We start from the raw sequence: 26,587 nt of genomic DNA, 5'->3' as shown, positions 1-26,587 counted from the left end.
TATTCACTTTGCCTTCCATCGCTGACAGTCCATGTAATTGTTTACGTGCAAAATAACAATGACCGAAAACCCGGGAAACTGCCATTGCACGTTTCAATGTGCCATCAAATATTTGGTAATTGCTGTTTCAACTCGTGTCACATTTTATGTTCATTTCCAGAATCTGGTGGATCGTGGCGATACTCACGTGTTCCGGAGTGTGTGGATACATGATACGCAGAGTGTGGGTGAAATGGGACACCTCCCCTGTGATGGTGACATTCTCCGAAATGTCCACACCTGTGTGGGACATCCCGTTCCCCGCCGTGACCATCTGCAGCGAGAACAAAGTTCAGCAGAATGTGTTCAACTACACAGCGGCAAGCCTCGAGTTGGACAACCACGACAAAAGGGAAGATCTGTAAGTATAGTTACCACTAAGCCCTGCGTCAGGTCAACCTTGCAGCAGGTTTTAGCATATGTAGATCCAAACGTGCGCGCAAGAATATAGTTCCACTGAGACGGGTTCTATTCCGACACAACTGCATACTTGCAAGAAAACAGTTATTTAATTTGTAATATACAGACAAAATAATACATTGATTAGCAGGTATGGACTTAATTGGTTGCAATCACTGTGCAGACGAACTTAGAACCGCAGATTCGCCAACTCGAATCTGTATTGCGTTGAAGAGACATTGAAACTTTAGAGCGAGTCGAGCGAGACTGAATGCGTTGCAGAGCGCGTGAAATCGCTGATACCAGTGTTGCACCTCCCACTATTTTAACCCTATGTTTATTGTAGAGCGGCGAGAATGGCTGAATCTCCTGTTCAGCGCGCGGTTTTACCCGAATGTTATTTTGGGCTTCATCCGAAAGGAAATGTTCTTCAAAGTCAAGCAAGTTGTTTTAAATGCATAATCCTCCTTGCGGCAACAATATCAAAGTAAAACAGGGCGTGAGGTGATTTGCCGTCAATGTGCACACGAATTGTATCACGGGTGTTGAATGATTTGCGGTTTGAGTTTAGCAAGAGGAAACGATTGTTTGTTGTTTGACGACAAAAGAATCTCCGCGGTATTAAAATATATCGCAGTGAGAAGAAACATGTTTATTATTTGGACGAGACGTCCTTCAACTCGGTGAGTGGGGGAAGGGGGAATAAACCATGGAAGGATACCACCATGCAAAACCACCGCCAGGGCTGAAGAAACCGACGATGAGGGGAAGGGGGAGGCTTATTGTTTCACCCACTGGCGGCAATGAAAGCTTTGTTGAAGGCGCATATTTACTGTTCCGCGCAAAGAAAGGGAAGGGTGATTATCAGCAACAAATAGACAGACCAAGATTTGAATCCTGGTTTAGTGAAGTGATTCATAAATTGAAACCAGAGTAATAGCGACAGACAATGCACCTGATTGTATATATCACCAATAACAAATCATGCTTTTTTGGTGGTACAACTTGAAGTGCGTGTGTCTTACAGTAACGGATGTATTGCGAACGAAGCAACCAAGTTTTTCATAAATCTATTTCTTTCTAAACCAAAAACAATAATTTGTCATTAAATTCAAGAGGGGCCTATCGTTGTTTACTTTTATATTTGTTTATTTTTATTTTTGCGTGCTCGAAATATACACACATGCTCTCATGTTTAGAAGTTGTTTCGCTCTTATATTAATGACACATTTATTAAATAATATATGCGCAGAAAGTACTTTTAAAATGTTATGTTTCAGGAGACAAAGAGAAGCAAAAATACAATCCACTTGACATGCATGCGGGTTTTGATGTGTTGTGCGGTTGGCAATACTGTAGATTTTCTCAGTGTCTCCGATGTAAGCAGCTCGGCGGTTGAGGAAAGACTGGCACGGAAGATTCTGAGCTCAGTTCTCGCGCGGATTGATACATAAAACCTGCTGCAAGGTTAACCTGACGCTTGGCTTAGAGCTGTGTTGAAAGTGGCGTATACTCAAGAGAGCCCACAGGGAGGGGCCAGGGAGGCATTTGCCCCCCCCGAGATTTCTGGAAAGAGTTAATGTTATTCGAATGGTGAACTTGTAGCGATATTTTCTAACAAAGAAATGTTTTCTGTGACTTACATGCCGTACGTTACAACTATTATTATTATTATTATCGAATAAGTTTAAAAAAATTATCAGGTTATTATGCACAAAGTTTAAAACAAAATTACTATGACCAACATTACTCTGAGTGGTTAACACAGTTGAACATGTTTACCTTAGAAGAAAGAGTATCTCAATTCTTACATGTCTAAATAAGGCCAGAGGTTTAGTAGCTGAACTTGTTGAAACCTACAATTTGAATTTGTGATGTGGTTGTGGAATCCACTGTATTATGTTATAACTATGTATTCAATTCTGTAATTTTGTATGAGCAATTTTGATATAGTGCTGTACCTGGTTGTCAAATCGTGCTCATCACTTAAATAAACAAATATTATTATTATTATTATGTGATGTAAGGTTACATTTAAACTTAGTCTATTTTGCACTGATTATATAACTATAAAAAACAGTTTTTTTGTCAATATACAGTTATGTAAATTGCATGCAGATATACAGAATATGGAAATTACAAATGTATGTAATTTAAAAAAAAAACATAAGAAGAAGAAGAAGAAATAGTAGTAGTAGTAATAAAAATAATAGCAACAGTAAGAGCAGTAATAAAATAATAATAATAATAAAAGTTTCTATGACCCTGCCCCCTGAAAAAATTCTGCTGGCGCCCTTGCAAATACTGAAAAGTTTACTGTTATATTTGCAAAAATCATAAACATTACTCCTTAATTTGTCCCTCAGGTTCCAGGGGGTTAATAAAAGTACCATTAACTTGTAGATTTTCATAAACCTTGACCCCCCCAATTTACGCCTACGCTGTAAAAAATACTAATTAATGCCTTTATGACATTTGTGATATATTTTCTGTTACTTTCAGGTGGAAGAACGTTAGTTATCTCTCCTTGGTATGTATAAAACCGTACATTGCCAGAGAAAGCACATTTCCAGATGACGAAGTTCTTCTGGTGCTGAAAGAGGTAAGATGAATTTGTGAAAATATTTCTGGCGCAACCGAAAGTAACGATTTTTACTAGTTTAAAAAATAAATTTTCAGCATTCACTCAAGTATTTCAAGTCAATAAGATAATTTGACACGTTCTTTTAACCAAAGAACATTATTTAAGTAAAACACAAGAAAATGTTCACATGAGAACTCACAGCACTCACTTGATGGATCTCAGGGTATGGGTTATTGAAATGAAAATCCAAGTGAAGTTTTTACTAAGAAGAAGAAGAAGTATATTTTACTTCTTACCAAGATAAATGCTTATATGTGCAATTCCATTGTAATTTAGAAGAAATAACAGCATCTTACAATTCAGCTTGACCACTCCTTACTTCTAATAACCTTGCTCCTTACCAGACTAACCAAAACTGAAAACAAAACACAGTCCCAACTCAACTCAACTAAGATTTATTGGACTTACAGCTTTACAGGTGGCTGTTTATGCCCAGCATACATTATAAGTACATAAGATACATTTTTAATATAAATTTTACACACAAAGTTCATTAACGCTCTTAAATACAATTTTATATAACTACATTAACTCATTCAGTAACAAAAATATATTATAATTTTATATCAGCTTTTCTCAAAAAAGCAAGTATAACATATCCAATTCTAACATCTGGAGCATACAACATTGAAGTCATATTAATGGGAAAAGGAACATTAATTTTTGACAAAGTTTTATATAAGGTCTTTCTTTTCTCTGAGTGAATTGGACATTTCAAAATAATATGATAAGCATCACCCCTTAAATCACCTCAGTCACAATTCGGAGATTTCAAAATGTGTATTTTAAATAAATGATGATATGTTCTCGCGTGACCACTTCTTAGTCTATTTATTAAAACAATTGCATTTCTTGAACCTTTACAATTATAAAACCAAGGGTTTTTCTAGTGTAATCAACATAAGGACGATAACTTTCACCAACACTTTGTAATGAATTATTACACCATAAGTTCCATTCTTCAAAAATTTTCTTCTTAACCCTCGGCAAAAGATCTGTGTAATGTAATGGTAACTGGATTGTTTCATTCAATTGAGCAGCTTGTTTTGCATATCTGTCTGCTTGTTCATTTCCGTAAATATTAATGTGTGATTTTACCCACACATAATGAACTACTTTTCCATTGCTTATTAAGCTATTAGTTGCACGAATACAATTGATGACATATGGTGATATTTTAAATATTTTTTTTTTAAACTAGATTGTATTGCTTGTAAAACACTTTGCGAATCAACCAGTATTAGACATTTCTGTTCAGGAACTGTACCAATATAAATCAAAGCTTGATATACCGCATATATTTCTGCTGTAAATATGGATGCCTCCACTGGTAACCTAAACATTTTTGATATATTTCTTTCAGTATCATAAAGAGCTGCTCCTACCACACTTTCAGTTTTAGACCCATCTGTATATATGTGATAAAAGTCTTCCCAAGATTCTCTAAACTCAGCTGAATGATTATATTTCGGGAAATATATATTTTGAATTGGTTAAAACACAGTCCATAATTACTACCGCAACATGTTTTTCAAGATATATACATACAGGTCATTCACTATTCTGTGACATCATCAGTAAGAGTAATATATAAACACAGAAATTAAGTTACAGAGATTAAAAATAACAATATATATTTGTACAACTGGAAAGAACAATATATATTTGTACAACGAGAAAGGAAAATAAGAACAATAAATATTTGTACAATTGGAAGAGACGTGTCAAATTATAACTTTGAAATGTATTATATGTTCACAGGTTGGATACAGCTGCAAGCAAATGCTGGCACAGTTGAAGTGGGGCGGGAAGAATTCGAACGCCTGCCAGTTTTTCCACTCTGTTTTCACTGAAGAGGGACTTTGCTACACATTTAACATGTTGTCTCCAGAGGATATGTACACAGAACAGGTGTAAGTAATCTTCTTATAATTTTTTAAAGCATTTTTCCGTTACATTAAGTACAGGATGATTCAAAAGTCCCTTAACACCCCCTATAAAATGTAAAGGAGTTGAATATACAAATAGTCATAATAGAAACAGTCTAGGCCTAGGGGGAACCATATTGTTTTGTACAAAGCGGACGTCCGCCATATTCAAGGGGGTGATGTGATATATCAAATCAGGCTAGAATTTCCCGAGGAATTCAATGGTGAAGGTTTCTTCGACGTATCTTGAACCAGTAAAAAGTTATGACTACATGATTGTAACAAATGCAAATGCCTAATTTTCAATGTGTAAGAAAAGGTGCTCTGTCTTAGAAACTGGTATATATTATGTTTTTCTTACTTTGAATTATTTCACCCATTGTTCTTGTTTTCTAAAACATGCTCAAATACTATGGCCCATCTGGTAGAAACATATATGTATTGAACTTAAACATCAACATTTCGTTATATCCCTCCTTTCAGTTCCATTGCTGTAGTTCCTCAGACTCATGTTACTTGTGGTCAGTATGGTATTGTAGTCCAACTATATGCCTAGAGAAAATAGCTTGGTTATCCTCACACGATTGAAGGTGTAACAATGGAAAACAAAACGCCTTTTCTACTTCAACAGATACACAGTGGAAGACGACAAATCATGGCCAAGATCGAACGAGTGGTCTCCTGAATCGGGGTACCAGGAAGATTTAGAAGTCGAAGCGTTTCCCAGGAGGAGTTCGGGAACTGGATCCAAAATAGGGCTCATGGTGCAGGTTAATATGAACCCGACCTACATTGACACCATCTGCTGTGGTACAAATTATGGATTTAAGGTTAGTGCACTTTGAAAATGTGTTTTCTCTCTCATGAAATCCCATGGCTAGCCCTGCTTTACATAGACACCTGTGCAATGACCTCGTTTTCGAAATGATCTGCAAATTATAGATATTTGATGTAAGGAAATCAATCTCTGTGACTGCGTCATCTTGCTATAATAGGCTTTGCTGGTCATCCATCGATCACTATTGCTGATCGTCCTTCACTATTTCTGGTCACTGATCACTAGGTCTAGGATTTTTGTGACCAAAAAATCACCAAAATATGCAAAATAAAATATGCTCTTATGACCTAAAATTTTACAAAATTAGCACTATAATTTGAAAAATATGCCCTTATAACTAGACTGCTTCAAACATCAATATCTAACTTATACTGTAATATTTTCATATGCATACTATTTTTAGTTCACTTTATGGGCCCTGATGAGTTGCAATGCACAATGAATACTTTCTGTAAATTTTCAATTAAAAATGAAAAATATTTTGCTGCAGACCAAAAAAAACAAACAAAAAAAAAAACTGGAGTAAACATGGGAGTAAGAACGAATCCACTTGGAAAATGACTGTATATTTCTTGAAAAAGCGAAAATATGCTGAATATGACCGAAAATCCATCAAAATATGCTTCATCACGTAGAACTGGGCAAATATGCCAAAATATGCCCTTGAATAGCACCTTATTTCAATTAGTTTCTTCACAATATGAATTTCTATATATTTAGGGAACACATCACGCTTACCAAAAAAAATATGCTAAGTCATAAAAATCCTAGCTCTCTGTCTCTGTGCTTCGATCACTGTTGATAACTTGAATTTATTGCAAGTCCGGCCTGGGCAAGGTTGTTCTTTGTGAGTGTATCTCATTTTCATCATATCATCTTTCATCCTCATTGTCGCGATTATCAAGAGTTGAGCCTATGATTTAGCATATGAAGTTAGTATGTCATTCAAATGAAATGACTGAACCTGTTGAGAGCGCCATTGCGTCCATATTTTTCACTTCCATTGCTGGTAGCCTTCCTTTGTTGAAACTAACAGTCAAGTAATTTCTACATTGCAGATTCTTTTACACAATCCAGCTACGTTTCCTCAAATTGGACAACAATTCTTCCGCATCCCCATGGACAGCAATGTCGTAGTTTCCATAAAACCGGATGTGATGACCACCAACCCCAACCTTCGAGGTTACCCACCAGGGCGGCGCTTGTGTCTCTTCAATTCAGAGCGCCAATTGAGGTATTTCAAGATCTACACGCAGGCCAACTGTCAAATGGAATGCGTCACAAACAACACGTTAGAGCAATGCGGATGTGTCGAGTTTTATATGCCAAGTAAGTTAGTGTTCAACAATTCTCAACCAGTAGATCTATCTTATTTGTTTATTTAATGAAATGCCCAGTACAACTGAAGCCATTTTAAACCGAACAATACTAAAACAGTAGACCGAACAGGGTGTGAAATCACGGGGGACAGGGGGAAATTCCCCCCACCAACGATATTGTCTTCCCCATACCAATTTTTTTTTCCGGGGGGAGAGATTTTGTTCTAACTACAAACAATTAGCTTGGGAGTCAAATATACTTTACTGGAATAACATCGAAACCATATATAGGGTGAGTCAAAAGTCCCTGACCACCCCTTATAAGATGAAACGGAGTGTAGATTACAGCAATTGGTCATGGTAGTAATATGTTACGCCTAGGGGGAAACTTTTTGGTGCATGTCATGAAAACGTCCGCCATCTTGGATCCAATTTCATTTCTTTAAATGAGAAGGGGGGGCATGTGGAGTATGGTATCATTACCTTTGAAATATTACGTGAACACAGCACGTAATAGACCAATTTACAATTAAACTATAATCATCTTTGTTCAAGGTCAAGATATGGCGTGTCATTAGAATAGTTTCAGTTGCAAAAAAACTTAGAAATGTGCGTCGAGGTAAAGTACATAAATAGCCGATTCCTTGAACTTTTCATCTTCATATTCAAACATTGCTACAAGTTTTGTTATTGTAATGCAAATATTACTATTATTGTTAAGATAGATGAACCGAAGGTGGCCCAAGTTAAAATTCTAGGGCAATTTACAAATATCTAATGAGAGACAAATTTCTGAAATTAAAAGAGATAACTCCTATAAAATTAACAACGTGTACGAAATGGGTATTTTGTAACATTGCTTGTAACTTTTAAAAAAAGAATTACAAAACCGTTACATCTGTTCCCAAGGTGGCCCACGGCTTATAGTTGGCTTAGAAAATGATGCTTGTGCTCAAGGAAACATATTTATACACTGGTGTCCAAAATTAAGGTGACAAAGGAAAGAAGTGGGAAAAGTCGCAAATACGTGTATGAAAATGGACAACACTTTCGGGAAATATGCAACCAGGGAGTCGTAACGTACCCAATTTGCGTTACACGGTACGTTCCATTTTGTAGGAGGAAGAGTATGGTTCAACTGCTGGTACCCATGTAACGTAACGAAATGCAATATCTTATAGATTGACGTTACAAGGAACGTAACAAAATGTATTGTGGTAGATATTAACGTTATAAAGGAACGTAACGAAATGAGCTCATTGGAACATAACGTAATATGCAATATGGTATATACTACCGTTACAAGGAACGTAGTAACGAAATGCAATATGGTATATACTAGCGTTACAAAAACGTAACGAAATGCAACATGGTAGTAAATAACGGTACATAGGAACGTAATGAATGCAATCCTCCGTAACGGAATGAAGTGAAAGGCAATATGGGTAATTAACGTTACATAGGAATGTAGCAAAATGTAAACCACTGTAGCGGAACGGAACAAAATGCAGTTGGGTACATACCATCTGCATAAAGAACGTAAATAAATTCAGTATGGTAGATGTTAACGTTACAAGGAAAGAACAATTCACAAATGTTGGCTATTAACGTTATAGGCGCGTGACGAATATAATCTATTTAACATCAAGGAAGAAAAAGGAATAGCCAAAATCTCTTACCTTTCATTGGAACATTGCGAAAAATAACTCAGTATATCGTATGGGATTAATGTGAAGTAGCCGTGAAAAATATGGTTGTTTGTAAAAAAATGAATTTCAACCAGGGTTGTTAAAGGGTCAGGAATTTTAAATCAATTCAATTCCTGTTCAGCAGGGAATATTAGCAAGCATAAATGGATCTGGACTGTAAAGAGCCTCTTTATGTATTTCAATTCGTTCCAGGGACATTTTCTCCTGATCAGTTGAAATACGGCACAGGGACCTTCCTTCCGGATCAAATTAAAGACGGTCTAAGTTCCATATTGAAATGAAAGAATACGCAACTTGGGACCGGTCTTGTTGCGGAACCCAATAGAACCCACTAGAATCTATGGGTTCGTGGACGTTAAACAACCCTGATTTGATATTAAATTACATTTTTAGCTCGAAATTGAATAAAGCTTCCAACTAGTGTAGAAATGAGTAGCAATAGGCGTGCGCACGGGGTGCAAGGGGGAGAATGCCCCCCTCCCTCGTCATGGACATCTTTCGATATTTTAGACGCAGGGAAATATGCCATATGCAATTGCATATTAACCCGATAATAGTGTTGCCCCCTCAAGAAACACCACTTGAATTCGAAATTATCGCATTCCTGCATCCCCATTATAATAATTAATGTAAATTACTATGACAAATCAAATTATACGTGTGAAATATATACATTTAGCTGACATTCGTTTTCTAAAGGGGAGAGGTGGCCATCCTCGCCCCCCTTCCAGATTTCCATGCCCCTATATTATTATACTTTATTCCAGAAATTTAGGGTAGAGGAATCATATCACCGGTTATTAAACGATATTATGCTCTTGAAGAAAATGAAGTATTTTGAAGCCGATGAAAGTTCACAAAGGAACAACGGCGGAAGAAGGTGCAGTGGCACAACCACAGGGGGCAGGGGAGATTAGCCCTCAAACTTATACAGGAATCAATTCTAAAGTCGTTTTCACGTTCAGAAGACACAACGGCGCTTATGGAGAAACCGCACAGTGTTGCCAATACAGCGCTAGCTCATGTCGCCGGGAAATGATGACCTTCCTTCACAATGAAGGTGTTATATATTTTGCATATATAATGATAATTATATGTAATTATTAATATTAATATTATACTGTGAACGTTACAGTTACCCTTTTTACTATGATCCATTGCGATCACTACACACGCGAGTGTAATGCACGAATATGACACTTCAGAAATCACTTAAAAAAGTAAAAATCACTCAGAGCTCACACAACTGAAAACACTTTTTCGAGAGAGGGAAAAAGTCTAAACAGACCAAAGCAGATCTCTCACTCAAGTAAGGGGACCCTGGCACATGGGTTAGATTCACGTTAAAACCCAAACAAACAAATGAGTTATGGCCCACGTGAACTGATAACACGTGAATGACTCAAGCAAGGCATGTCATATTTCTATCTTGAAGCCCCATATTTTGTCACGTGTTGGAAAGCCTTTCAAAGGTTAATATGGTGTCTATGAATTTATGTGTACGTTGGAAACTGAAAGGTGATCTTCATTTCAGTATTAATGTAAACAAAAACAACGTGTATTTGCGACAGCACTAATGTTGCTCACAACAGCAGCATTGGAAATAATTGTCAATTATTAAATTTAAGTAATTTCAATTCTATTATAACGAACTGCATGAAGTTCATATTTTTACTGAATGGAAATAAAATGACAACTCGAAAACTTGGTGGTGATTAGCCGGAATGCTTCGGCGAGTCAGCTCAAGTTTGCCAGACAACGTCTCCTTACTTCGCGCGCGGTTCGGGTTAAAAAGAAACTCCAAATGCATGGAAGTAATATTTCTGGGAACCTTTGAGTGGTTATAAAAAATAATTTCATTATTTTCTCCACAACTTTGTCGCTGGAAGTTTTTACTTGGAATTACAGAACAAAAAATGGCCAGCGACGACATTTTCTACTGCACGAATATAAAAAATCTCCACATACAAGTACTTTATTTGAATATTTTTTAATGCAAATATGCTTTAAAGTATTGATAAATTCTGAGTACCACCGTCACCTATGACAATTAAAAAACAGTGTCAATTTTTTTAATAATGAATGCTTAAATTTTACGGCATGTTTCAACGTTAGGAATGAAAACAATGTAAAAATTGTGTTTTCACAGAAAATTTGCGTTTTTAATTTATCTAAAATTATGTAAGCACGTTACCAGTTTTTTCTGTTCACCATCGTATTCTCTACAAAATTTCCTGCAAAACTGCAGGTACCGATTTTACTTAAGCTAAATTTGTAAATCCAGAAATTTAACAACAGCGCGCTCGTATTTCCCATAAGAAAAGCATTGCCCATAAGAGCCCATTGTGTCTTCTGAACGTGAAAACGACTGTAGGAGGTAAGGAAGGCAAACATTGGACTATAGAAAGAAAGGTTGCAGAATCTAAGAGTAGCAAGACAAAAGGATACTCAAGATGGATTTAGTTTTCACGTCTTTCGTGCACTATTTCTTCCAGACGGCCAAGAGCACCTGCAAGGGGGCACAGAGGGGCAATTGCCCTCTCTCGATTTCTATCTTTATACCAATTTAAAAATAGTTATATAAACTTGGACAGTTGCTGCTGATTACGGTGTACGTTTTGCCCGTGTAAGGTAATAAATAGATTTATTAATAATTTTTGAAGCCGCACCGTTCATTTATAAACACACTGTATATGAGCCATTGTGAATTCGAGTCAATTTAAACATTTTGCGTTGTTGCGAGATTATCTATTAGGATAAAATTTGGACATAAATAATCTAAGTAGAAAAAGTGCAACTTGTGTATCAAAATTGCCATGTCCATCTGATCTCCGAAAGTAGTGTTTAGCACGTCACATTTCAAGTATATGATTGATTGATTTGGTGTTTTGAGTCCACTTTATGCACAGTAAGGCTAATCGGGACTGGACCTTCAGTTTGAAGTGGAATCCGAACCACTTGTGCCTCCACCGGGTATCGAACCCGGGACCCCTTGATTACTAGGCGACGACGCAACCACTGCGCCATCGGGGAGGCCATTTCAAGTATAGTCCATGATTGTATCTAGTATATGAACGAGATTTGTCCCTCCTCTCAAACAATTCGTGGCTTGTCCCCACCGAACGAAGTGTGTCACTTATAAATTAAGTTTCCGAAAGCAGGCATTATGCATGAACAGAACAAAAAATACTCCTGAGAAATTACAAAAATTATAAGCCAGTTCGTGACCGGGAGTTATTGACGGTCTCCCCCCCCCCCACCTATCCGCTTTAGATTCCGGGTTCGAGTCCTGGTCTGTAAATATCTTTTTTAGGTGTCTCTTCATCAATTTCATCTATTTATCATCCATCTTCATAGTTTAATTATAAAGTGACATAAAAGCAAAGCAAAATAAAAACAAATAAAAATAATTGCAAAATGACTACAATGTCAGAACTACATTTGAAAAATAAAATGCGAGCAGAAGATTCATTTTCAAACAGGTATTTGTGTAGAATTGTGTAGACAGACAGCATGCTCCCGAAAGTTGCCGATCCACGTGTAGCATGACCTTCGATACTGGGGTTGCGCTTTTTCAGGAAAGTTTTCTCGACCCTCCTCAGGCGTCTTATCAAGAATGCCTCGGTGTTCGCAGCATTGCCAACTTATTTTCCGTCGGAAAAAGTCTTTTTCCTCCTATTTAATCTGCGGTTGGCTCTACAATACATCATATTAAACAAGATACAACAACTGAATTACGGCGAAGTAGGTTAGAAACCCTGCGTGCTCAAGAGCAGCTTCGATAAGGCACCTGAATTGTTTCGAGCTGAACCAGGAAATGGGCGATCTTTATTCCCGAAGGCCATTCCGTAAAACTAATGCCACAAGAAGTTTTCTGTGTGGATTTGAGAGCATGAAATTGTAGGTTGATGATAGTACTACAAGACGTCAAGTGGATTTTTTTTTCTGTTTCGTTATTTTATATAGCTTTGCTACCTACATAGTTTGAATAACTAATCAATCATTTGATGAGCAGACAAACACGAAGAAGCCGATCCCGTGGCAAATTAGTTAGCGTAATACACTGCGAAGTCTAATGTCGGATTAGAAAATATGGATGGGTCATTTGTCTTTATACCACTTCCATCACCTATCACATCCATTATCATCGCGATTAACCGAAAGTGGTAGACGCGAAATAAAAATAGAACCTTTGCATGAATGTCCGAAAGAGAGGCAAGGGCACGACCCACCTGGAAAAGGAAAGTCAACCAAAAATTATATATATCGCGCAATTGCATTTTAGCTATAATAATATATGTTAATTATTGCATGAACATGATAACTTCAAATTAAAGCAATGGTTTTTGAGGAGACAACACTGTTATGGGGGAACATGCACCTTGTTTGCCCCCCCCTGGAAAAAAAACTACCTTGCTTGCCCCTCCCTGGAAAAAAAAAATCCTGGAGACGTCCATGAACCTTTGGTATCGACTTCGGAGTATAAACTTGCAACGTGCCACCACTCGTAACTCCAGGGTATGCCGAATTGGCAACATACCGCTCCTTGCTCCCGCTGGTCAGTTGGGAGCACCAGTTCTCACCCAGGGATCGGGATTAAGACGATCCACCCTTCCTCCAGGAAGGAAACCACCGAATTGCGACACGTGACAGTAAATAAAATTCCAAATACTTTATAATTAAAATGTCCAAAATCTTTAATCACGAATCGCGCGCGTACATACTGATTCGCACAAGTTAAAAGTTATAATTTGTTGGGTCATGCACGCTCGCAGGCAGTCATAAGCAATTTATTTAACACGAGAGTCCGCGCACCGCCTTCACAGTTAATAGCAAGACCTCAACTGCTACCTCAAGCGCGAGGTGCAGCATAACAGATTGTTCTAACGTACAATACAAACTCATAACATAAAATAACACAAGAAAAACTGATAATTATATAACACTAACTAACTAACTAACTAACTAACTCCCTAGCCTTCTTAAACCCGAAGGTTCATGGCTGCAGCAACACAGGCCTTCCATCTGTTCCTATCTTGAGCAAGATCTATATACTCTTTCCCATCCCTACCGATTTCCTTTAGGTCCATCTCAACGTTGTCCCTCCATCTTCGTCTTGGCCTTCCTACAGGTCTCTTACCATCTGGTTTCCCAACAAGAATCCTGTAAACTCCTCTTTCCTCTCCCATTCGTGCCACATGGCCTGCCCACCTAAGTCTTCTTGATTTAATTATTCTAATAATATCTGGACATGAATACAAATTATGTAGTTCTAAATTATGTAACCTTCTCCACTCACCTGTCTCCTCATCCCTTTTAGGTCCAAATATTTTCCTAAGGATCCTATTTTCAAATACTCTCAATTTATGTTCCTCTTTCAATGTAAGGGACCAAGTTTCACACCCATATAATACTACAGGCAAAATTACTGTTTTGTATATTTTAACCTTTAGTTTCTTATATAACACATCAATGTTAATTAGCGATAGTAAGCTAAAGTTCAGGTTGGCAACAATTAAAAATGCCAAAGTGGAAGTTTTTACATCGCCAAGAACACGAAGCGTGGTTCGCCTACTCCTAACAAACAGCCAATAGGAATACGATATTTTATTGAAAACGAGGGAGAAATACTTTGCTATAATATTACAATATTAAACTATATAGAAATAACTAAACTGATTTTATCAAATAAATCATATTTGCCCTTGTACATAAAAAAATAATTAAATAAAGATTTAGTTTATAAGGAAGACAAATTACTTCAATCTTGTACATTGTTGAACAAAAATCGATATTAAGAAGAAATGTATTTAACTTGTGCTTCAAAAACAATTAAAACGTTGCATATATTATTTGGGATCCTATAAATTCTGAATAAATGTTGCAAAAATACGCGAAAAAGAAAGTCAAAAAAATACGTGAATAATATTATAAAATATAAAGAAACGTAATATATACATGAATTATAAAAACAATTAACTATAAATAATTTAATCCAAGTTCTTAACTTGAAAATATACGAATAAGATAAATGCCAATATACAACTGAAATCTGCCCAACATGGCGGTCGTTAGAAAGCATTGTTTCTTCAATGTATTGTGAAACGCCCTCCCTTGCCCGGGAAAACAAATGCTACCACTACCTAGATAGAGGCGGCAAAATCTCCCTCGGACAAGCGAAATAGCGTTACGGTCCAGGTTGAGTTCGTGTGTAGGAACCGGTGACCAACAGTGCATAGTAATTAGCCGTATCGAATAAAAAACATATATACTTTCAAATTACCACCTCTTTACCTGTAGCCGGGAATCGGCTAGCTGCATACCTGAAAATCACGGGTAGCGACATGCGTACGAAATGATATAGCCCAAAATTAACATGAAAAATAAAAAGTATATTTTATTCATAACCAACAAACGATGGAATTATTACAGGTCCCCACTCTTGCATTCCACACACATTCTCTCACAGATTCTCTCTACGGGGTCATCAACACAAAAATGATACATAGCATGTACAGGTTTATATGACGACAAGCCCTAATTATCGCATTCATATTTAAATTTACCTTGAATTTTTGTCTAATCAGGTCATTTGTGATTTTGCTCCAGTGCTACTCAAATCCTAGCCAGCCCTTACTTAAGTTCACCTTTTTAAAAAAGAAACTAGGTCGGCGCGGTGACAATACATTATTTGACCAGCATAAACAAAGGCGTCTCAACGGCAATTACATTCACGTGGGCGGACGTTTTCCTTTTTACAAGCCCGACCCTGTGGCCGAGTGGTTAGCACATCGCGCTGCGACGCCAAGGGTCCCGGGTACGAATCCCGGTCGGGTATGGTTGTTTGTGAATGTCCATTTTCATCCATTTCATCACTCATCCCCATCTTCGCAAATTAGCCAAGAGGCACAAAACGCGAAGTAAAATAAACTAAATCAATCAATCAATCAATCCTTTTTACAAGACCTCACGTGGTTCCAAACATAACAATAACCTCCGTTGAGTGACGCAAACATATACTCTCTAGCAGGCGGGACTTAAACACTTCGCCGCGACGAGCAATTCATATTACCAGGCAAATACTTTAACAAATAATCACATATGCGACCAGACGTAGCTAGCAGCGACACAGCACTGACACAAAGAAATGAACAAACCTCAGGTAGATTAGACAATTAAGTGGGCGGCGCTTTACTCTAATAGTACGCACTTTAAACAAATACAAAGGAGCACAAACAACAATGAATTTAAGATCATTAAAAAAATATCACAAGGAATAAGAAAAATTGACCTGAGACGAACAAATTACAAATGGCAAGCGCAACGGGAGTTTGGTATGACGTTTCGAGCTGTGTGGGCGTTTTCAAAATGTTGACGAATTTTAAGGGCGTTCTCTAAATCAATCGGGCCGTCACGTGCTGACAATCACACAGATGAATACATTACCATCTCTCAGCTTCCGAGGTGCATCCTGGCGTTTTTATGGGCGATTGAAAACACATAGTATTCACACGAAAGGTTTCCTTGGTCGCGACGATGAAGATGCGAAGAGCGTTCATACGTCTGGTTCCTCGGCTTCTCTTTCTCTCGGGATCGGTGTACATCTCCATGGTCTGGGCGTCGGGACATCAACATGGCGACGTTCAACATCTCTCTCTCTGTGGCGGCTGGTAGGCATCATCGGCGTATCAACAGGGCGGGGTTCGTCGTCGTCGTCTCTCTCTCTCCGTGGCGGCGGGTAGGCATCATCGGCGTAGCTCGTCGTTTCTCTCTCTCTCCGTGGCGGCGGGTAGGCATCATCGGCGTAGTCTCTTCTGACATCGGGCGAATCGACGGTAACGCCCTCATCTCTCTTCTTCCTCTAGCCCGCCATAGTTTCCGGTGTTCCTCGTTTCTCAAAAATTATAAACGGCGTAAGGTAATCTCGGAAACACGGTCTCGCTTCAACTTCCCCCAGCGGTTGAGGTAGGCGCACTCGTGTAGACTTACTGCCTATCACACACACTGGTGTTCACAAAACAAAACAAGGTCCACTGTACACGAAGAGGTAGGACGAAGGTGCTCTCGTTACAAGAATCGCGGCAAAACTGTATACGGAGAGGTAGCACGGAGGTGCTCTCTCTACAAGGATCGCCGTAAGACTGTGTATCGAAAAACCATGTCCTTCGTTTTATTTGGATTTTGAAAAATGACGCTAGGCGCTCGTTGAAGTGACGCTCCCCAAGAGGTCATTCCACTTCGCTCTATTGTCTCCCAACATGGACGGGCCGTGCTCGAAGTTCAGTTTCTGCGGATTAAGCCTCCGCCTCGCTGTCGCCCATAGCTCAATTGCTATCGTTGCCCACAAACTGATCAATTACAACCGATTTGATCTGGCGTCCGTAATTGTTGCTTGATCGCGACGAAACTCCACACATCCGTCCTTGCACACATGCCGCTGCGCTGGTATAAGTTTCACATGAATCTGACCGCTGGAAACCGAGATATTTAAATGTCTGTCATTACGGTCGAATTTCCTAAGCTTCGGACGCATTACGTGACCCTTCAGGTGCTCACCCTTAAGACACGCGAACGTCTCGTTCCTCCCGTCGGCTTGGCAAAAATCAAATATGTATTCTTACAAATTAAAACACTCAACACTTTGATTCAACACATTTTTTACCGCTATGGATATGAATAATAATAATAATAATGACGTCGGTAAATCTGACTGTCACAGTATAGCGCGGGAATAGACCGCGCCAGCCTCTTATTTGCCAGGAAATATCAACACAAGAACAGGGATAGGAATTCCTCTTATTTTAGATTTTCTCAAACTAATGGAGTGCATACATTGCTCTAAGCAGGATGCTCTCTACCTTATGATGGGAGCAATGTATGCGCTCGAAACATTGGACGCTAACGCCGTTTAAGCTGGCTCGCAAGCCGAGAACACTGTTCGAATCTCCACAGGAATATAATAAAAATGTATCATACACAAATGACACATCTGGTGTAATACCTAACGTGCCAAATTTTGGAAAATAGGAGCTGGTAGCGCCACTTCCCCAGGATTATTATCCGTGGCCTGCAAGCAAGGTTCTTGTATGTGTGACTTTTCTGTTTCTCAGACTGCGTGTGACTACCTACAAATTATGTGAAACAATAACAAACAACTTCCCGACCGATTTCCAAGGCTCGTTTCACCCTAGCTACAAACTACCACTTCGATCACTGCATGCACGAGTGAGTAGTGGTATTCGCGTGTCTTCCCTTTAAGGCAAAACCACAATTTGCTCCACAGCATGCTAAGATTTTCGAAAGCAATACTTGTGTGTTAATTTAAATTTTGCCCTGTTCATTCATCTATACAGTATTTACTACTTCCAAATTTGTGTGCCTGTCTTGAGTTTGCATTCTCGTGGCTGCTGCCATATTGCGTAGATGAACGAAAAACACACTCAATATACCAAATTGCTTGTATGTAGACATCAGACGATAAGAGATCAAACAATTGCAGCCTACAATTTCCCTCAATCAACTACAATTGCCATCTGAGTATGAGAAACCACTTGCATTCTAACCGGGTTCGATTCCTGGTGGAGGCACAGTGGTTCATTTCCCACTTTAAACTGTAGGTCCACTCCCAAATAGCCTATCTGTGCATACAAGTGAACTTAAAACAAGACAAACTTTCATTCTAACCTCAGTCAATTGTGGGAGCTGCTTAGAAGTAGTAGTGTTGCTGGCATGGTGGACTTCGGTTCTTACTTTTGCTTTTAACAGATAGATACATTTTGAATAATAGTGAAATCAAAGTAATCGATTATTTTACCGAATGACAAAGTTATAATGGAATTGTGTTATCTCCATTACAGAACAACTACCTAATATCATTCAATTCCAGTGTTCTATCTGGTAGATAGATATCAACCTTTGCAATGATGTAAACTTTCAGTGCAATGGCAACAAAGGTCCAATAACTATAATGTCAAACTTTAAAGGTTTCCTGACAAAATAAAAAATGGACAGATCATTTACATTCTCAATGGACATGTTGAAAAAAAGACTAATATTGATTTTTTTTTAAATTTCTTTTTTTAGCGTAGGTAAAAGGAAGTCACTTGAATAAAGTGGGAATATAATCAAAATGTCCATCAGGTATTCATTGATTTAAAAAAAGCATATGATTCGGTCAAAAGAGATAAATTATATAATATATTAGTCGAATTTGGAATACCTAAGAAGCTTGTTAATATGATAAAAGTATGCACCAGTGAAACAGAAAGTAAAATTCGTGTGGGTATTTATGTGCCTGACAAATTTACAATTCATGATGGGTTAAAACAAGGAGATGCATTATATCCATTGCTCTTTAATTTTGCCTTAGAATATGCTGTTAGTAAGGTAACAGAAACTAACGAAGGACTAAAATTAAATGGTGTGACTCAGTTGTTAGCATATGCAGATGATGTAGACTTATTAGGGGATGATATAAATACAATTAAGAATAATGCTAAAATACTTTTCAAAACTGCTAAAGACATAGGTTTGGAAGTTAACAAAGAGAAAACTAAATATATGCTTACAGGCCGAAACCAAGGGTTAGGTAATAATCAAAATCTAATTATTGATAACAACTCGTTTGAACCAGTTTCCAAATTCAAATACTTAGGAGTAATATTAACCAATGAAAATTATATTAAAGAGGAAATAAAAAGTAGGCTTAATTCAGGAAATGCATGTTACTTCTCTCTTCATAAACATTTGTCTTCTAGTTTAATAACTAAGAAACTAAAAGTTAAAATATACAAAACAGTAATTTTGTATGTAGTGCTCGTATTATATGGGTGTGAAACTTGGTCCCTTACATTGAAAGAGGAACATAAATTGAGAGTATTTGAAAATAAGGTTCTTAGGAAAATCTTTGGACCTAAAAGGGATGAGGAGACAGGTGAGTGGAGAAGGTTACATAATTTAGAATAATTTAGAACTACATAATTTGTATTCATGTCCAGATATTATTAGAATAATTAAATCAAGAAGACTTAGGTGGGCAGGCCATATGGCACGAATGGGAGAGGAAAGAGGAGTTTATAGGATTCTTGTTGGGAAACCGATCTTGCTCAATATAGGGACAGATGGAAGGCCTGTGTTGCTGCAGCCATGAACCTTCGGGTTTAAGAAAGCTAGAGAGTTAGTTAGTTAGTTAGTTTAAAAGGAAGTAGCTAAAAATGAGTAAATAAAAATATTACGTGGCAGAGTGGTTAGCACAGCGCACTAGGACGCCAGGGGTCCCGGTTTCGAATCCCGACCTGCACATGAGTGTTCTCTGTGAGTGTCCCTTCATCAGTTTCAGCATTCGTCGCTCATGCTCATCTTCGCTTTTTGAACTGCCAGGTGTACAGCACGTGGCGTAGCGTTTCGCGTCCGAATTCCAGGAACAGACAACTTACGGTTACCTGACCAAGTAGCGTTTCGTCTGAGGGCTACCATCCTAATAGTGTTTAATGAAGCAAACTCTTGCTAACACTCTTAAATGCTCCATCGAAGAAAATATTTTTTTTTTTGTTTTAATATTTCTTTTTCTCTGGAAATTGCAAATCTCACCTTCGTAGTTGTCAGATAGTAAGAAAGTGTTGCCATCTGCCATGACTAAAATTTCTAGATCCAAGTTCACTTCCTCTCGACGATTTGTTTTGATTTGATTTGTTGTTTTAAGTCCAGTTTATGCACATTAAGGCTAATAGGGATTGGACCTACAGTTTAAAGTGGGATCCGAACCACATGTGCATCCTCCGGGTATCGAACCCGGGACCTCTCTCTCGACAATTTGTCTTGAGTCTCACTCCGCTGTCTATGCAATGTAGTTTTAAAAGTTGCAAGTTGCACAGCTGCTTTCGGAGCTCTTGGTTTGGAAAGGGGTTAGGATGAGGAAAGGGTCTTGATTTTTTATACTGAAGCTCGTTCATTTCGTTCTCCTATTTCTCTTGGTTGAATTTTCTGAGATACGGAATCTACCTCATTTTGCTTTTCATTACGTTTTATTGCATCACCCACGGTACGCTTACATGTACTACTTAACATTTTCAATTTCCCTGTACCCTTTGGTTAGGTACGGTAAAAATAAATAGCTGCCATTCGTCAAATGTTGTATTTTTGTTTTTGTTACCCATTTTTCTCTTACTTCAGTTAGGGAGCAATGCAGCTACTGGTAACAAATGTAGTCAGGAAGTAGCATCAATTGTTCCTTCCCCGCACTGTAGTTGACCAGTAAAAAAAAACTATGTAAAGCCTCGTTTCTATTACCACAAATTTGCCGTGCAACATGACGCGCGGCATGCGACGTTGCATGTGCCAAGCATTTGTTGAAATGGAAACTGTCTGCAACATGCCGCGGCGCAAGTGCCGGGGACAAAATTGCCCCAACAATTAAGACGCTCAACATGCGCTGCGGACAATGGAAACAGCCTGCAGCAAGTTCCTGGGGCATGCGCACTAGAGTAGAAACAGACGACGCGACTACAATCTGTGGTCCAACAAGATTTAATAACAATGCAAAATCACTTACAGTCATTCTTACAAAGTTTTCGTATCTACTTTGAAGACGTAAGTCTCTCATCAACGAGTTATACGCTCCTTCCGAATTTCTTTTCGCTAGAAAACTTCTAATCCACCATCTAGGTCGTTTTCGCCTCTTATTTTTACAAGTTCATGGTACGCGCCTGCCATAACCACAAAACCCGCCATAGTTGTATTGTTCATCTTTACACAAGTTAAATCACTACCAAATTATTACAGTACAAGAGAAGAAACACTGACTACTCTAAAGCACAATGGAACAACGCTACACTCAAGTCCTGCACTCCGGTGCTGTTGCGGGCGTATTTTGCAGAAGTAGTTTTGAATTGGAAACAGTGCACTGAATGACGCGCAACATGCGCCGGCACATGTTGCGCGTCATGGGTCTGGAACTTGTCAGAATGGAAACGTAGCTTAACAGAAACAGAAGGCTTTCACGATTTGTCTGAATATTAAAGTGATCTCTTTTTTCACACCCAAACATAAATAACTATTTTCAGATTTGAAAACGTAACAGGGGTGTAAGGGGTGACCTTCCACGTATTACATCCAATCCTCAACTTCATTCCACGTAGCACACCCTGGACTGCCTTTTTCAGACTAACGAGACTCTGGCGACTGGCCTATGGCTATTATAATTCTGTGTGTTCTCCTGCTATCTGTCATATGCGCTGAGTGTCTCTTTACAGCCTCAGCTTTTAACCTGTCAGAATATTTTAATATTTCAGTTATGCGACATTACAGTTATGTTATTTGTTATGGTAAGGGGCTGCACCCCGTATAACGTGGCGGGTGCAAAATAGCCTAAGTGCTGACGCACCCAAAATTAAAAAAAAAGTTACATATAACTTTAAGAAATGCGTATAAATATTTCACCATCGTTTATATTTATGTACATGTTGTTAATTTTCAAATATTGTGAAGAAATGCAGCAAGATGCTATGTATTTGATTACTAATGTGAGCCACTGTATATGTTATGTTTTTATTTCATGAACAATGTATGGTCAAACATTACTTTGCAGAGCTCCGTGGCGGAGTGGTTACCACAGTGCAATACGACGCCACAGGTTCCGAGTTCGGATCACAGCCTGTGCATTATTTTCTTTGTGATGTTCTTTCATCAATTTTGTCATTTCATCACCCATCCTCGTCTTCGCGATTAGCCAAAAGTGGCATAAAACCAAAGTTAAATATAGCAAATCAAAATCAAACATTACTTGGCATGACAAGAATGGATAGGTTATTTTGAAGCTGCTGTTATTAAAAGCAAATTGTATGTAGCTTTCCTAGACAGAAGTTTCACACACAGAAACTGATCGATTGGATAACGGCTGTGGATTCCTACTCGAGCAGAAAATATATATATTTCAATTTATTACTTACAACAATAGCAGACTGATTTCCTGCTAAATCAAAGAAAACTTGCATTCACAGTTACAAATTGACATGTTGAATGAAGTTAACTACAGATTTCTCTCACTCCAATTCTGATTAATCGAACAGCACACCACAACGTGGGTCATTATATATTTCCAACTTACTCTCGAGTTCCTCAACTAAAAATAAATTGACTGCGAGACAAAAACTCCTCTCCGATAACACATTATATGCAGAGTATACGTAAGTTGAAATTCCATCATAATAATAATTTGAATTCTTCAAGTAGTAGCTACAAATATAATTTTTCATACATATTTTCTTAGCAAAATATGAAGTTCCTCACTTCACAAGGATAACATATAAACAGTATTTCACAAGAGTTTTTAGTTCGAGCTAGTCGTAGGCCTAATATGAATATAAACGTCACTTCATTACTTAGTTAAAAAAAAAAAGTGCCAGGCAATCAGAATTCGAGGGTTTGCCTGAAATTATTTGTAGTATCTCATGTATCAAGGGGGCTTTTTAAGTAAAATGAAGGATACATACTACATGCTTTGGTCAATTCAGAGTAGTAGAAACGTAATTATACTGCATGTTGCAACTGAAACCGTAGCCTCGAAGGCCGAAGTCGTTTAGTGATCCACTCATACACTCGGTACCAAACATTTCAAGTTCGAGTAGACATCTGGGCATGGCTGTTTTTTTTTTGTAAGCATCCCTTCATATATTTAATATGATCATCATTCATCTTCATCGTCGCGATTATCTACAAGTGGCAGAAAAGCGATATAAAACATGAATAATACAAAAGTATAACAAACAAAAGAGGATAAAAGGATGAACTGAGTTTGAGTTAATGATAGGAAGTTTTATAAAATTACTGTTTCTTGAATAATCTTGTCCTTTGTTCCGATTGTATTTCTCAGTCACACGTTGCTCAATGTCCATGTCGACTGCTGTTCTTGCGTTCTTGAAAATTACTTTCTTGTCTGTCTATGCCCTTCTTTCAAACGTGGTAGGTACGCGGGCGTTCTGTCTGTTTCTACACCAAAAAGTTTAATGCACCTCCTGTCCAAGAAGACAAGCATTACTGAAAGTAATTTTCAAAATTGTAAGTGGATGAGGGCCCTTGTAAATGATAAAATATACTGTCCTTTTATTCGCTTAGTTTTGAGAATCACTTTCCATACAATTCTTGCCTTCTTGAGAGTCCAATGGCCCTGTCTAGCTACAGACCAGTTGCACAAACGCGGTTTCGTTTGTTTCGTACAACAATTCCATCTAACATTTCGTTTCTACGTATTTTCTACTTGCCAAAAGTGCCTTTCATATAGCCCCAAGGCGTTGTCTACTCGGATGCTTCGTGATCGAAGGTCACGTGTACAAAGTTTCAGGATTCAGATTTTCCGATTTTGCATGGTGCTGCTGCTATCAGTTCGGTTCGCCTTCTCAAGGTCGCGCAACAAGCAATTATTTTTCGTCTTCCGATAGGAGAAAGCTTGCCTCTGCTTAGGTGGACGAACGCGTGACACGGATGATTCTTTGGTTGGTCCTTTATGTTTCGTCCTTCAGCAACTTAATCTAAGCACGAATCATTCTCATCGCCAAACAACTGTATTTTTTAAAAAAAAAAAATGATATAATACATGTAAACAGAGAGAGAGAGAGAGAGAGAGAGAGAGAGATATAAACGTTTTCCTTCAACAAACGTTTGCTTTGCTATCGTATAAAGTGAACGTACATGTTAAAATTCATCTAGCATAAATAATCAAATTAGAACAAATTCACATAAAGCGATTAAGTATGCAGAAAAGAAATATATTTGTGATAAATACATAGTTAATAAGTAAATTCCAATAACCAGAACTTTTGTCACGCCGAATCTTATTTACGGATGTTTTCAAACGTTTTGTTTTACAATTTAATTTTTTCACTGACATCCAAAACGAAAATACGTATTATAACTTAGTGACTTTCAAGGGGTCAAAGTACTGTAATGTTAGTATGCTGCCGATCATAATTATGAGGCTTCTTCGAAAACGCCTTCGATAACGGTATTTGCTATTCGTAACGGATATGTGTATCACTTTTTCGAAACAGACTTTTGTGGAGGAAAAGAACTGTAACGTTACAAAAGTAACGAGCACAATTATACGAGAGACCTATGTTATTCTCTCCGGAACACGGCATCGGACACGGTATTGCACATCGGAACGTCTGTATCATACCAGCTATAAATAACGTTGTTGCTTTGAAAAAAGGAGTGTAACGTTTTTACAGCCGTGACCTCAATTAAGTTACTGGTTAATTGTAACGTTACTATCACTTTCCACACACACTAAAGTTACTAGTCAATACGTGACGAACCTCTTTCTTACCCTGTAACGTTACTGGTTGCCAGCAATGGATGTAACGTTAAAGTGTCACGTGAAGACCTACTCCTTTAGAGATCAGTTATGGTTCGGTACCGTTATGCACACCTGTAACGTAATGTTCATATACCTGAGGTAACGTTTCTGTTCACGAAAAAAGTTATTCTGTTTCTGGTTGTAACGTAACGGAAACCGTAATTGAAAATACCGTTCCATTTCGTTACGTTACGACTCCCTGAAACCAAGAGCTCCGAAAGCAGCTGTGCAACTTGGATCAGGCATTGGGACTGCTGTACGGTTCAGTAGCGTTTCGTCCGAAAGAGAAAATTCTAGAAAAATGCTACAGTTCGTCTGCGACGGTTTAATGAGTTGCGTTTCGTCCGTGCCTGGCTGATGATGAGTCACACCTTGACTAACCACTAGCAGCGATGGAATTGGTGACTAGTATACCTCGGTTTACAACTTTTAAAACTACATTGCATAGACAGCGGAGTGAGACTCAAGACAAATTGTCGAGAGAGAGGTCCCGGGTTCGATACCCGGAGGATGCACAAGTGGTTCGGATCCCACTTTAAACTGTAGGTCCAATCCCTATTAGCCTTAATGTGCATAAAGTGGACTTAAAACAACAAATCAAATCAAAACAAATCGTCGAGAGGAAGTGAACTTGGATCTAGAAATTTTAGTCATGGCAGATGGCAACACTTTCTTACTATCTGACAACTACGAAGGTGAGATTTGCAATTTCCAGAGAAAAAGAAATATTAAAACAAAAAAAAAAATATTTTCTTCGATGGAGCATTTAAGAGTGTTAGCAAGAGTTTGCTTCATTAAACACTATTAGGATGGTAGCCCTCAGACGAAACGCTACTTGGTCAGGTAACCGTAAGTTGTCTGTTCCTGGAATTCGGACGCGAAACGCTACGCCACGTGCTGTACACCTGGCAGTTCAAAAAGCGAAGATGAGCATGAGCGACGAATGCTGAAACTGATGAAGGGACACTCACAGAGAACACTCATGTGCAGGTCGGGATTCGAAACCGGGACCCCTGGCGTCCTAGTGCGCTGTGCTAACCACTCTGCCACGTAATATTTTTATTTACTCATTTTTAGCTACTTCCTTTTAAACTAACTAACTAACTAACTCTCTAGCTTTCTTAAACCCGAAGGTTCATGGCTGCAGCAACACAGGCCTTCCATCTGTCCCTATATTGAGCAAGATCGGTTTCCCAACAAGAATCCTATAAACTCCTCTTTCCTCTCCCATTCGTGCCATATGGCCTGCCCACCTAAGTCTTCTTGATTTAATTATTCTAATAATATCTGGACATGAATACAAATTATGTAGTTCTAAATTATTCTAAATTATGTAACCTTCTCCACTCACCTGTCTCCT

General features: G+C 38.2%; 1 protein-coding gene across 1 annotated transcript in view; it reads left to right on the top strand.

Annotated features, from left to right (window-relative positions):
- The first annotated feature begins 209 nt into the window (after positions 1-209).
- LOC145990545 (pickpocket protein 28-like) overlaps positions 210-26,587 on the top strand; it is a 91,856-nt gene continuing 65,478 nt past the window's right edge. Inside the window, exons 1-5 of the mRNA XM_083126239.1 lie at positions 210-400; positions 2,941-3,040; positions 4,844-4,995; positions 5,642-5,840; positions 6,907-7,177. Coding sequence (XP_082982365.1) covers positions 210-400; positions 2,941-3,040; positions 4,844-4,995; positions 5,642-5,840; positions 6,907-7,177 — 913 coding nt within the window. The remainder of the gene's footprint in view (positions 401-2,940; positions 3,041-4,843; positions 4,996-5,641; positions 5,841-6,906; positions 7,178-26,587) is intronic.

This window comes from Lepisma saccharinum, chromosome 7 (genome assembly GCF_977018435.1).
Source record: "Lepisma saccharinum chromosome 7, izLepSacc3.1, whole genome shotgun sequence".
Classification (NCBI taxonomy): domain Eukaryota; kingdom Metazoa; phylum Arthropoda; class Insecta; order Zygentoma; family Lepismatidae; genus Lepisma; species Lepisma saccharinum.
The sequence above is the reverse complement of the archived record's forward strand: the minus strand, read 5'-3'. Positions and strand labels throughout refer to the sequence as shown.